We start from the raw sequence: 14222 nt of genomic DNA, 5'->3' as shown, positions 1-14222 counted from the left end.
TCGCAAAAGACATTGGCAAAGGAGGCCGTACTACGAATAGCGTGGAGCTGCACGTAACTGAATCCCGCTTCCTTATTCTCGTACCTGTAAATAAAAAAAATGAATTGCTTGTTTGAAAAAAAAAAAAAGAAACAAAAAAAAAAAAAAAAAAAAAAAAAATATATATATATAATATATATATATCTTTAAATATATATAACATGCTATATTATATATATATTTATTTATATAGATAGAGAGAGACGCTGAGCCGGTACCGTAAGATGAGCAGAGTGAGCGAGAGAAGTCCGCGTAGAGAGAGGATAGATGACGATGAAGATGAGGAGTGAGAGAGAGAGAGTGGGGGAAGGGGGGGGAGAGATTTAAGGTTAGGTTAAGTTAGGTTAAATGACTAGATGTTAGGAAGGAAGGAATGAATGACTGACGTTTATGCAAATCATTATGTTCATTCATAGTAATTACCAATATCTGTCTCCGCGTTTACTGTTGAGAAACTGGAATGCAGTGATGCAGGCAAAGGTCGGACCCACCAGAGCCCCTGGCAATGGCTTTTCCGCCTGTGAGAGCATTATAATTTCTTATTCATTGAACTGCCATATCTGATCAAGTCAGGAATTTGTAAAAAAAAAATGTATATTCAAAGTATCTTTATCCAGTTCTTATAACGGAAAATGCCAGTACTTACAAGGCCGCCGACATAGAGGTCAATATCGTGTACACTTGCATAGACCTGGCGAAAAGTGGTTATAGCTTCCTCGGACATCGTGGATCTTAGGTCATCAAAATTTGAGGTTGGTCCTAGGCCGCAGAACTTCCGGTACGTTGTGTAGGAAGCAATGCCGTGATCTCTGCCTGTGATTTAATGTCATTAAACATTTATAGGCCTATTTAGTTACGATTGTACTTCAGGCCTACTTACCAATATTTGCTATCTCGCTTACCAACTTTTGCACATCACTTACCACTGTATATACTATAGGGCCACAAACTAACATCGATATATCTACTTAACATGCCCCCCAAAATGTTGACCTACATTCCCACCACACAAATACCAATATTACCATCACAACTACGTATGATATACACTTTTGAAAATTATCATTGTCGATACCTCTAGCAATGTTCCTGGCAAACAGGTCTTCTCCCGAATGAGGAACTCCCAGCTTTTCGAATAGTCTGTCCAGGGCGATGTCTACAAGCTTCAGATCGACTGGTTTCAATCTGGATCCTACCATACCGCGAACTAGGTAATCGGTGGACCTCATCTGTCGAAGGAACATACAAAAGAGAGGTTGGCAATTAGGTTTTACTGTCATATGTCAACAAGTCCCAATCACCTTAAACACGTTACGATACGGCTATAGTGACACTTGAAAACAGAGGCTTCATTCAGGACAAACTACTAATTTTTTTCAAGAGATATCCTTTAAAATGTTCATGTCTTGCCTTCGACAAGATTTTCATATGGATGGGTCTCTCAATATCCTGAAAACTTGTAATTTGCCAGGATGAGGTAATTCATTCGTAAGTGCTGATCCTTGTTGTAACAATTCAACATTCTAAAACTAGTCGTTTATGGATATTATAAGGTTCAAGACTCATAAGCTTTAATAAATCCAGCTTCTGTGATTAAAATTAGCTCTGCAAGATATGAAAAAACAACCCACCCTTTAAAGTATGTGTATCAGATATGAAAGATCATTGATTTCTTTTAATTCCACATTTGTCTACTAGAAAAATTGGAAATATGTGATAATGTGCTACACAGGATATCCACATTTTCTAACAATCCCATTTAAACACAAGCCCCCAGGTATCTAATTATTAACTAAGAAAATGTTGTGCGATACATTGCCCACAAGGTATCCAATTTTTCTACCTAGAAAATTGGATACATTGTCCACAAGATATCCAATTTTTCTACCTAGAAAATTGGATACATTGCCCACAAGATATCCAATTTTTCTACCTAATAGAACATTGGTACATGTTGCCCAACTAGATATCCAAATTTTTCTGCCTAGAGAAGAATATTGGATATTTGCCCCTCCCACAAGGTAACAATTGCAGTTGACCTTCAGTTACAAGGTCCGTTCTTCATGCTAATGCTATGTACATCTTGCACAACCCCCCCACGCACATTCCCCACTCCCAAACCACCCCTAACACCCCCATTCCCAACTACCCAACAACCCAAACAACCTCCCAAAACACTAACACAACCCTCCCACGCCCCACCCTACCCCAACACACTCACTCACCGGGAACACCATACTAGTGTTATGGAAAGTCTCAACCAGGGGGAAAGACGACACAGGTTTGTAATCCTTGTCCAGCATCCGAAAGTCATCTGGAATCATGGTGTGGCCAAGGCGGAAGGCACTCGAGGCAAATTCGTTGGCTACTCCAGGGTTTACTCGACTGTCGTACATCTGGGGGAAAGGTAGTGTACGGTTGGTTATGGGTTGAATTTGGGGGTGGGTGGGTGGGTAGGCAAGATGGGTAGGTGGGTGGGTGGTGGGTAGGTAGGTAGATAAGATGGGTGAGTGGGTAGGCAAGATGGGTGGGTGGGTGGGTGGGTAGGTAGGTAGGTAGATAGGTAAGGGTGGGTAGGTAGGTAGGTAGGTAGATAAGATGGGTGAGTGGGTGGTGGGTAGGTAGGTAGATAAGATGGGTGAGTGGGTGGTGGGTAGGTAGGTAGATAAGATGGGTGGGTGGGTAGGCAAGATGGGTGAGTGGGTGGGTGGGTAGGTAGGTAGGTAGGTAGATAGATAAGATGGGTGAGTGGGTGGGTGGGTAGGTAGGTAGGGAAGATGGGTGGTGGGTAGGTAGGTAGGGAAGATGGGTGAGTGGGTGGTGGGTAGGTAGGTAGGGAAGATGGGTGAGTGGGTGGTGGGTAGGTAGGTAGGGAAGATGGGTGAGTGGGTGGTGGGTAGGTAGGTAGGGAAGATGGGTGAGTGGGTGGTGGGTAGGTAGGTAGGGAAGATGGGTGGTGGGTAGGTAGGTAGGGAAGATGGGTGGGTGGGTAGGTAGGTAGGGAAGATGGGTGGGTGGGTAGGTAGATAGGGAAGATGGGTGGGTGGGTGGGTAGGTAGGTAGGGAAGATGGGTGGGTGGGTGGGTAGGTAGGTAGGGAAGATGGGTGGGTGGGTGGGTAGGTAGGTAGGGAAGATGGGTGGGTGGGTGGGTGAGTGGGTAGGTAGATAAGATGGGTGAGTGGGTGGTGGGTAGGTAGGTAGGTAGATAAGATGGGTGAGTGGGTGGTGGGTAGGTAGGTAGATAAGATGGGTGAGTGGGTGGTGGGTAGGTAGGTAGGTAGATAAGATGGGTGAGTGGGTGGTGGGTAGGTAGGTAGATAAGATGGGTGAGTGGGTGGTGGGTAGGTAGGTAGATAAGATGGGTGAGTGGGTGGTGGGTAGGTAGGTAGATAAGATGGGTGAGTGGGTGGTGGGTAGGTAGGTAGATAAGATGGGTGGGTGGTGGGTAGGTAGGTAGGGAAGATGGGTGGTGGGTAGGTAGGTAGGGAAGATGGGTGAGTGGGTGGTGGGTAGGTAGGTAGATAAGATGGGTGAGTGGGTGGTGGGTAGGTAGGTAGGTAGATAAGATGGGTGAGTGGGTGGTGGGTAGGTAGGTAGATAAGATGGGTGAGTGGGTGGTGGGTAGGTAGGTAGATAAGATGGGTGAGTGGGTGGTGGGTAGGTAGGTAGGTAGATAAGATGGGTGAGTGGGTGGTGGGTAGGTAGGTAGGTAGATAAGATGGATGAGTGGGTGGTGGGTGGGTAGGTAGGTAGGTAAGATGGATGAGTGGGTGGTGGGTAGGGAGGGAAGATGGGTGGGTGGGTGGGTAGGTAGGGAAGATGGGTGGGTGGGTGGGTAGGTAGGGAAGATGGGTGGGTGGGTGGGTAGGTAGGTAGGGAAGATGGGTGGGTGGGTAGGTAGGGAAGATGGGTGGGTGGGTGGGTGGGTAGGTAGGGAAGATGGGTGGGTGGGTGGGTAGGTAGGGAAGATGGGTGGGTGGGTAGGTAGGGAAGATGGGTGGGTGGGTGGGTAGGTAGGGAAGATGGGTGGGTGGGTGGGTAGGTAGGGAAGATGGGTGGGTGGGTGGGTAGGTAGGGAAGATGGGTGGGTGGGTAGGTAGGTAGGGAAGATGGGTGGGTGGGTGGGTAGGTAGGGAAGATGGGTGGGTGGGTAGGTAGGTAGGGAAGATGGGTGGGTGGGTAGGTAGGTAGGGAAGATGGGTGGGTGGGTAGGTAGGTAGGGAAGATGGGTGGGTGGGTGGGTAGGTAGGTAGGGAAGATGGGTGGGTGGGTGGGTAGGTAGGTAGGGAAGATGGGTGGGTGGGTGGGTAGGTAGGGAAGATGGGTGGGTGGGTGGGTGGGTAGGTAGGGAAGATGGATGGGTGGGTGGGTGGGTAGGTAGGGAAGATGGGTGGGTGGGTGGGGAAGATGGGTGGAGCTGTTCAACATTGCAAATACATATGGCATCACAGATCATAAGGATGAAGCAGATGATATACTTGCATACCTTAGCAAATATCTTTGGCAAGTTATAGCACACTTAATTTATTTGTTTATTTATATAGGTATATTTGGACGCTGTTTCGGAATTGGCCGAATTTTTTTTATTGAAACTTGGCCGGAACGAGTAAAAGTTTTATTGATTTGGGCGAGAGTTTGAGAGAGATGGTTGATGGAAGGTAAAAGTAGGTAGGAAAAAAGTTAGTAGGTTAGTAGAAAGCAAAGTAGGTAAGAAGAGAGGTGGATAAGTATGTAAGAAAAAAGTATGTAGGAAAAAAAGTATGCAGGCAGTAAGGCAGGCAGAAAGGTAAGTAGGCAGGTTGGTAGAGAGAAAAGTCTGTAAGTAGGCAGGTTGGTAGAGAGAAAAGTATGTAAGTAGGCAGGTTGGTAGAGAGAAAAGTCTGTAAGTAGGCAGGTTGGTAGAGAGAAAAGTCTGTAAGTAGGCAGGTTGGTAGAGAGAAAAGTATGTAAGTAGGCAGGTTGGTAGAGAGAAAAGTATGTAAGTAGGCAGGTTGGTAGAGAGAAAAGTATGTAAGTAGGCAGGTTGGTAGAGAGAAAAGTATGTAAGTAGGCAGGTTGGTAGAGAGAAAAGTATGTAAGTAGGCAGGTTGGTAGAGAGAAAAGTATGTAAGTAGGCAGGTTGGTAGAGAGAAAAGTAGGTAAGTAGGCAGGTTGGTAGAGAGAAAAGTAGGTAAGTAGGCAGGTTGGTAGAGAGAAAAGTAGGTAAGTAGGCAGGTTGGTAGAGAGAAAAGTAGGTAAGTAGGCAGGTTGGTAGAGAGAAAAGTATGTAAGTAGGCAGGTTGGTAGAGAGAAAAGTATGTAAGTAGGCAGGTTGGTAGAGAGAAAAGTATGTAAGTAGGCAGGCAGAAAGGTAAGTAGGTTGGAAGGAAAAAAATGTATGTAAGTAGTCAGGCAGAAAGGATATAAAGAAAGAAAGTTCGACGCTAAGATACACACTAAAAATGGGCGTGTTTGAAATAATATCCAACCAACGGGCATGAAGACTTACATCAGAGTAGCCATTCCTCTTGGGCAAGAGACCATACTCTTTGGCTTTCCAGTAACCAATCAGGGATGGGATGAACTCTGCATAAATTGTGTGCTGATACTGGGCTATGTTAATTTGCCGGGCGACCTGTTAGGAGAGAAAGACGATTTTAAACCGTTCACACACTCCGCGCTCACGTTGGGTTAGTTAAGATATTTTCAGATATTCTGACAGCTTTATAAATAATACTAATTTAGGTCAATGTGTAATATATATATATATATATATATATATATATATATATATATATATATATATATATATATATATATATGATGAGATCTATATTTGGCAACGAGTAGAAGAGGTATCAATGTTAGGTTATAGCGATATTAAGTGTATGTATATTAAGTGATGTATATTCAGTGACCCGTGGTGGCACATCATCATAAGGTGAAAATACCAACGAAATAGAAAATCAGAAATTTTCCAAGTGTTATAGAAAATTCAAAAACGAAAGAATGCCAAAAGGGAAGCTTGTCCTTTCAAAGGCATAGCGATTGCCAAAAAGTGCCACACTATAAATGAAGGAAAAACACTAAATTATAACATATATTATAGTGATTCGCGAGTAAACCATACAGTGTAAAAGCATCTGAGGATGTCTGAATATCTCCATAATATAAAAATCATGCCATCCAAGCAAACCAATAGAAAATTAGTCAAACATGACATACACGTTCCCCATAGATGCCACACCCAATGCCAGTACCAAGGGTCAAAGGTGACCAACTACCTTTCAACTTCTGGCCTGAGTGAAATCCATTCCCAGTTCGTAAGTACATTATACTATAGAATCATGCATGTTCATGATTTCAGTCTTCATAAATCTAATCATTCAACCACCTTGCGGGGGAGTAACAACCAGGAAAAAGGAACATGAAAGTAAAATCGATCAGAGACAAAACAGAATCAGCAGAGCTAACTAAGACGATAAACAAGAAGAAAAAAGATGTGCACAAATTTAGCATACGAAAAATAAAGCTCTGCTTTCAGGCACCAGCAATAAGGCAACAAAGAGGAGGCTCCGAATATGAAGAAAAAAAAAGAGTATGCAGTAAAGGAATCCAATGGAGGGGTAACATACAATAAAATGAAATTATCAAAGTGAAAGAAGACTTCTATCGCGACTTATACCACTCAAACGATCAACCACGTACGGAGACAAACACAACAATTGGAGACATTCCAAACATTACGGTAGAGGAAGTAAATAGGGCACTAAAAAGCATGAAAAGAGGAAACACACCAGGAGAAGATGGCATTAGTGTAGATCTTATTAAAGATTCAGGAGAGATTGCAGCAGTAAAACTGGCCAATCTTTTTAACAAATGTCTAAGCGACGGTAAAACTCCGAAATCCTAGAAAAAACACAATAATAATTTTAATACACAAAAAGGGGGACACAAAAGACTTAAAGAATTACCGAACTATAAGCCTTCTTTTAGTAATCTATAAACTGTTCACAAAATTTATCACAGCCCGCATACCCGATACATTAGATTAAAAACAAAAACAAAAAAAAACAGGGAACAGGCAGGCTTCCATAGCGGATTCTCAGCTACAGATCACATCCACACACATGCCCAAATAAAAGAGAAAACAAACGAATATAGGAAGCCTCTGTGTATGGCATTCGACTCGGTTCAGATAGCAGCAGTAATAGATAAACAAGGAATAGAGGAAACATATTGCAGATTAAATATATATTCATAAACAAGGAGTAGAAGAAATATATTGCAGATTATCAGAGGATATATTTGAGATGGTACAGCGACCATCAAAATGCACGCAGAAACCAATAAAAAAAGGGTGTTAGGCAGGGCGGCACCATCTCACGGAAGCTGTTTACAAGCTTCTTGGAGGAAGTATTCAAGAAGTTAGATTGCAAGGATTATTCTCTGTTCTCAGAGAATAAGCCTTTTTTTGAGAGGAAACCGCGTTGGCTTTTTCTTCATACTAGTTCTTACATTAGTCGTCACTAGCTAAGAACCTTAACTATGATATTTAGAAGAGTAAGCTTATCCCCACCCACCCACTCACCCACCCACCCACACCCAGTAGGTCCCCACTTGCTCTCTCTCAGTCTGGACACAGTCTACGATTTTCTAAACCTTTTACCTTGCACTGTGAAATGGAAAAAAAAATAGTTTTTAGTCTTTATGGAGCAAGAATAATGTATAATATAAAGCCTTTTACCCTCTCCACTACCCTGAAAACAAACATGCACCCTCTTTTCCCCTCACTTAAGAACTAAAAACCACCCCTTTCTCCCCTCCCCTACGAACCAACACGCCCACCTCCCCCGCCCATTCCTCTCCCCTCACCTGGTAGATCCTCTCATCATCCCAGTGTGGGTTGACTTCCGAGAGCTTCATTGCAATCCGGTTGTGTTCACGAAGATAGAGCATGTGCGTTACCATGATTCCGAGGTGTTCGTTGCTCCTGGGTTGGATAAGGATAGAAGAAAAGCACAATTAAAATCATGGGAGAGAAAGCGAGGTGGGGTGTGGGATGTGGGGTGAAAAAGACGAGGTTGAAATTATGGGATAAAATGGACGAGGTTGAAATTGTGGGATAAAATGGACGAGGTTGAAATTGTGGGATAAAATGGACGAGGTTGAAATTGTGGGATAAAATGGACGAGGTTGAAATTGTGGGATAAAATGGACGAGGTTGAAATTGTGGGATAAAATGGACGAGGTTGAAATTGTGGGATAAAATGGACGAGGTTGAAATTGTGGGATAAAATGGACGAGGTTGAAATTGTGGGATAAAATGGACGAGGTTGAAATTGTGGGATAAAATGGACGAGGTTGAAATTGTGGGATAAAATGGACGAGGTTGAAATTGTGGGATAAAATGGACGAGGTTGAAATTGTGGGATAAAATGGACGAGGTTGAAATTGTGGGATAAAATGGACGAGGTTGAAATTGTGGGATAAAATGGACGAGGTTGAAATTGTGGGATAAAATGGACGAGGTTGAAATTGTGGGATAAAATGGACGAGGTTGAAATTGTGGGATAAAATGGACGAGGTTGAAATTGTGGGATAAAATGGACGAGGTTGAAATTGTGGGATAAAATGGACGAGGTTGAAATGGTGGGATAAAATGGACGAGGTTGAAATGGTGGGATAAAATGGACGAGGTTGAAATGGTGGGATAAAATGGACGAGGTTGAAATGGTGGGATAAAATGGACGAGGTTGAAATGGTGGGATAAAATGGACGAGGTTGAAATGGTGGGATAAAATGGACGAGGTTGAAATTGTGGGATAAAATGGACGAGGTTGAAATTGTGGGATAAAATGGACGAGGTTGAAATTATGGGATAAAATGGACGAGGTTGAAATTATGGGATAAAATGGACGAGGTTGAAATTATGGGATAAAATGGACGAGGTTGAAATTATGGGATAAAATGGACGAGGTTGAAATTATGGGATAAAATGGACGAGGTTGAAATTATGGGATAAAATGGACGAGGTTGAAATTATGGGATAAAATGGACGAGGTTGAAATTATGGGATAAAATGGACGAGGTTGAAATTATGGGATAAAATGGACGAGGTTGAAATTATGGGATAAAATGGACGAGGTTGAAATTATGGGATAAAATGGACGAGGTTGAAATTGTGGGATAAAATGGACGAGGTTGAAATTGTGGGATAAAATGGACGAGGTTGAAATTGTGGGATAAAATGGACGAGGTTGAAATTGTGGGATAAAATGGACGAGGTTGAAATTGTGGGATAAAATGGACGAGGTTGAAATTGTGGGATAAAATGGACGAGGTTGAAATTGTGGGATAAAATGGACGAGGTTGAAATTGTGGGATAAAATGGACGAGGTTGAAATTGTGGGATAAAATGGACGAGGTTGAAATTGTGGGATAAAATGGACGAGGTTGAAATTGTGGGATAAAATGGACGAGGTTGAAATTGTGGGATAAAATGGACGAGGTTGAAATTATGGGTGAAAAAGGCGAGGTTGAAATTATGGGAAACAGACTTGATTAAAGTTAAGGGATTAAAAAAGACGAGATGAATATTATACAAAAAAAAGCCTTGCTACTACCAATACTTTATAATTCTTTATGAATATCGGTAAATATTACACAAACGATATGTTTGTCCGTAATGCCTTTGGGGAAATACTATGACACGACTATTAAACTATAAGGAGCAAAGGTCCAGTTAGACAATATCCACTGTATGCAGAGATCCGGATAAATATCTTACATGAAATCATGATAATAAATAAACCAATTTATGTACAAGGTAGTGAACCTATTCATTAATCTCATATTAAACTTGTTCATAAGAATTACAATAATTAGCTGAGGACTTTCATGTCATTTCATTATATTTTCTCTTGGATCTAGGGTCTGATTATTCAGTCTTATTTATACATTTTCCTACATCTACCTACCTCATTTAGGTCCCCCCCCCCCCAAGCATAGGCCTACAGTTGAGTAGACCTGTATTAAGGTGTAGCTCTTTTCACAACCAGAGCAGGAAGATTTTTTTTTATAAAACTATTATGGAGTTCAAATATACCGTTGGTGGTCGTGTAAGGCAATGATTATCGCTGTAAGATAACTGAATTATCGCTATAATACAACTGTATTATAGCTGTACTGACACTGCACTATAACCTTGGAAGATTTAACACCACACATTATTTTATTTTTTTTATTTATTTTTTTTGGTAATGCATCTTACAATATCAAAACTTCAGAAAATATAAACAATTTTGATTATATATCAAACTATGTCGGTAAACCTTCATTACCATATAACCCGGGTTAAAGAAAAAGATATATACACTACAAGATGCACAGAAATCCCAACTGTCATAGCCAACCATGAATTTATCCCTATAAAAAAAATCCATTAAAAAAATGCATGAAAAAAATGCATGAAAGAAATCCACGAAAAAAAATCCATGAAAACAAATCAATGAAAAAAAAAATCAGTGAAAAAAAAAATCAGTGAAAAAAAATAATGAAAACAAATCCATAAAAAAAAATAAAATCCATAAAAAAAAAATCAACAAACCACACCCTCAACCTCACCTGTCATCGCCAGCCAAGAAACACTTGCCGTGTTTGGTGCGGCAATCCTCGAACAAGTCGCCGGGAACGAGGGGCAAGACCCCCTTCTCGAAACTCATGACCCGAGTCTCAGCCATGTGGCCGTTGGCATACAGGCGAAGGCGGTTCATGCGACAGTCGCTGACGCCGTAGACCTGGGAGGAGAGAGGGGAGCTGGTTAGGAGGGGAGGGGGAGGTGGTTAGGAGGTGGGGGGAGAGGGGAGGGGATGGGGAGGGAGTTAGGAGATGAGGGGATGGGGAGGGAGTTAGGAGATGAGGGGATGGGGAGGGAGTTAGGAGAGGTTGTTAGGAGGGGAGGGGAGGAGAGGTTGTTAGGAGGGGAGGGGAGGAGAGGTTGTTAGGAGGGGAGGGGAGGAGAGGTTGTTAGGAGGGGAGGGGAGGAGAGGTTGTTAGGAGGGGAGGGGAGGAGAGGTTGTTAGGAGGGGAGGGGAGGGGAGGAGAGGTTGTTAGGAGGGGAGGGGAGGGGAGGGGAGGGGAGGGGAGGAGAGGTTGTTAGGAGGGGAGGGGATGCAGTTGGAAGGGAAGGTTGTTAGGAGGGGAGGGGAGGGGATGCTGTTAGGAGGGGAGGGGAGGAGATGAGGGGATGGGGAGGGGAGGAGAGGTTGTTAGGAGGGGAGGGGAGGGGAGGAGAGGTTGTTAGGAGGGGAGGGGAGGGGAGGAGAGGTTGTTAGGAGGGGAGGGGAGGGAAGTAGAAGGGAAGAGGGAAGGGGAGGAGAGGGGAGGGAGGTAGAAGGGAAGAGGGAAGGGGAGGAGAGGGGATGGAGGTAGAAGGGAAGAGGGGAGGGGAGGAGAGCGTTGTTAGGAGGGGAGGGAGGGAGAGGTTGGAGGAGAGGTTGTTTGGAAGGGAGGGGAAGGGGAGGGGAGGAGAGGTTGTTAGGAGGGGAGGGGAGGGGAGGGGAGGAGAGGTTGTTAGGAGGGGAGGGGAGGGGAGGGGAGGAGGGGGGGAGGGGAGGGGAGGGGGGGGGAGGGGGGGGAGGAGAGGTTGTTAGGGGGGGAGGGGAGGGGGGGGGGGTTTGGTAGGAGGGGAGGGGAGGGGAGGGGAGGAGAGGTTGTTAGGAGGGGAGGGGAGGGGAGGGGAGGAGAGGTTGTTAGGAGGGGAGGGGAGGGGAGGGGAGGAGAGGTTGTTAGGAGGGGAGGGGAGGGGAGGGGAGGAGAGGTTGTTAGGAGGGGAGGGGAGGGGAGGGGAGGGGAGGGGAGGAGGGGGTGTTAGGAGGGGAGGGGAGGGGAGGGGAGGTGGTGGGGAGGGGAGGGGAGAGGGGAGAGAGGAAGTGGGTTGTTAGGAGGGGCCCGAGGGGGAGGGGAGGGGAGGAGAGGTTGTTAGGAGGGGTTGGGGCGAGTGGAGGTTGTTAGGAGGGGAGGGAGGGGAGGGAGAGGTTGTTAGGAGGGGGGGGGGGAGGGGAGAGAGGAGAGCTTGTTTGGGGAGGGGTGGGGAGGGGGAGGAGAGGTTGTTAGGGAGGTGAGGGGAGGGAGGTAGAGCGGAAGAGCGGAAGTTAGGAGGAGAAGGGGGAGGGAGGTAGAAGGGAAGAGGCGTAGGGAGGTACCAATATAAATAGAGGACGGGGGCAACTGGGATAGAAAGGAGGAAGGGAAGAGGTGTAAGGGAAGTAGGGGTCACACTCCAAGGAGGGAAGTGGAGGAGGGAAAAAGGCGGGAAGTAGCGAAAGGGGAGGAAAGGGAAGAAGGGGGGGAGGATGGAGGGAGGGAATTAGTATGAAGGGGATGGGAGGAGAGGGGTTAGGGAGAAGGAGAGGGGAGGGGAAGCAAGGGAGGAGAGAGGTTGGGAGGGAAAGGGGAGGGTAGTTACGGGAAGAGGGAAGGGGAGGAGAGGGGAGGGAGGTAGAAGGGAAGAGGGAAGGGGAGGAGAGGGGAGGGAGGTAGAAGGGAAGAGGGAAGGGGAGGAGAGGGGAGGGAGGTAGAAGGGAAGAGGGAAGGGGAGGAGAGGGGAGGGAAGGGGAGGAGAGGGGAGGGAAGAGGGAAGGGGAGGGAAGGGGACCAGAGGGGAGGAAAGAGGAGAAGAAGGAAATGGAGGGGAGGGGACCAGAGGGGAGGAAAGAAGAGAAGAGGGGAAAGGAACGGGAGGGGAGTAATGGGGCCCTTAAATCTAAACAACAATAGTCTATTGTTAACAGATTATACTTGGGACGACCATACTATAAGTCTACATGTACTTCAGAACCATGTGCTATCCCTCAACACTATAAGATGACAGTCAGACATTACTGATCAAATTGACATATGATTACACACAACTTGAAGTATTGTCTAAGTCTTCCCCGTAAATACATCCATTTTCTGTGGAATGGGGTCGTTTTCTGAGAGAGAAAGAGAGGGAGAGATGGAGGGAGGGAGAGAGAAAAAGAGAGGGAGAGGGAGGGAGAGAGAGAAAAAAAGAGAGGGAGAGGGAGGGAGAGAGAGAAAAGGGAGAGGGAGGGAGAGAGGATAGAGTGGGGAGAGAAGAGGAGAGCGATATATATCTATTTTTTTTTTTTTTTTTTTTTTTTTTTTTTTTTTTTTTTTTTTTTTTTTTTTTTTTTTTTTTTTTTTTTTTTTTTTAAACCCACCCCATCTCTCTCTCTCTCTCTCGAATGAGGGAGAGAGAGAGGAGAGAGAGGAGAGAAGGAGAGATGAGGGAGGGAGTGAAGAGAGAGGGAGGGAGAGTGAGAGAGGGACAGGGAGGGGGGGATTGAGAGGGGAGATGAGGAGAAAGTGGGACGAGAGAGAGAGACGAGAAGAGAAAGGAGACCGAGGAGAGAAGGATGAGAGAGAAGAGAGAATGGGAGGGAGGAGAGTAGAGAGAGAGGGAGAGAGCGAGAGAGAGGGAGGGAGGGAGAGAGAACAGAGAGAGAGAGTGAGAGCGAGGGAGGGAGGGATAGAGGGAGTAGAGGGATAGAGAGAGGAGGGGAGGGGAGAGAGTGGGGGAGGAGAGAGAGAGAGGATGGAGAGGAGAAAAGAGAGTGGAGGGGGAGAAGAAGAGGGAGGGAGGGAGATGAGAAGAGAGGGAGGGGAGAGAGAGAGAGAGGGAGGGAGAAGAGGAGGGGAGGGGGGGGAGATAGAGAGGGAGGTGGAGAGAGGAGAGGGAGGGGAGGGAGAGAAAGAGAGGGTGGTGGGAGAGAGAGAGAGGGAGTGGGAGAGAGAGAGAGTGGGAGCAGGACGAGAGAGGAGAGGAGGGAGGGAGAGAGAGAGGAGGAGAGAGAGAGAGGAGTGCGGAGAGAGAGGAGGGTGGGAGAGAGAGAAATGAGGGCTGAGGGAGAGAGGAGAGAGAGAAATGAGGAGAGGGAGGGGGAGAGAGATAAGAGGGTGTGGGAGAGAGAGAGAGAGCAGGGAGGAGAAATGAGGGAGAGGGAAGAGAAATGTGGGAGTGCGGAGAGAAATGAGAGAGAGGGAGGGAGAGGGAAGAGAGAGGAGGGAGTGGAGGGAATGAGGAGAGAGGTGGAGAGAGAGAGAGAAGATGAGGGAGTGGGAGGGAGAGTGAGAGAGAGAAGAATGAGGGAGAGGAGGAGAGAGAGAGAGAAATGTGGGGAGGGAGGGTGAGAGGAGA

The 14222-nt window shown here is 45.7% G+C and overlaps 1 protein-coding gene across 1 annotated transcript in view; it reads right to left on the bottom strand.

The window, feature by feature from the left end:
• LOC122243517 (chorion peroxidase) overlaps window positions 1-14222 on the bottom strand; it is a 28340-nt gene that overhangs the window by 5404 nt on the left and 8714 nt on the right. The window contains exons 5-12 of the mRNA XM_086530775.1: window positions 10646-10818; window positions 7895-8012; window positions 5529-5654; window positions 2265-2435; window positions 1115-1268; window positions 686-852; window positions 463-557; window positions 1-84 (exon numbers count right to left, since the gene is read on the bottom strand). The exon at window positions 1-84 is cut by the window's left edge and continues 66 nt beyond it. Coding sequence (XP_086386901.1) covers window positions 1-84; window positions 463-557; window positions 686-852; window positions 1115-1268; window positions 2265-2435; window positions 5529-5654; window positions 7895-8012; window positions 10646-10818 — 1088 coding nt within the window. The remainder of the gene's footprint in view (window positions 85-462; window positions 558-685; window positions 853-1114; window positions 1269-2264; window positions 2436-5528; window positions 5655-7894; window positions 8013-10645; window positions 10819-14222) is intronic.

This window comes from Penaeus japonicus, unplaced genomic scaffold (genome assembly GCF_977035675.1).
Source record: "Penaeus japonicus unplaced genomic scaffold, GWHDUDI00000001_assembly GWHDUDI00000034, whole genome shotgun sequence".
Lineage (NCBI taxonomy): Eukaryota > Metazoa > Arthropoda > Malacostraca > Decapoda > Penaeidae > Penaeus > Penaeus japonicus.
This window is presented reverse-complemented; position numbering and strand designations above follow the sequence as displayed.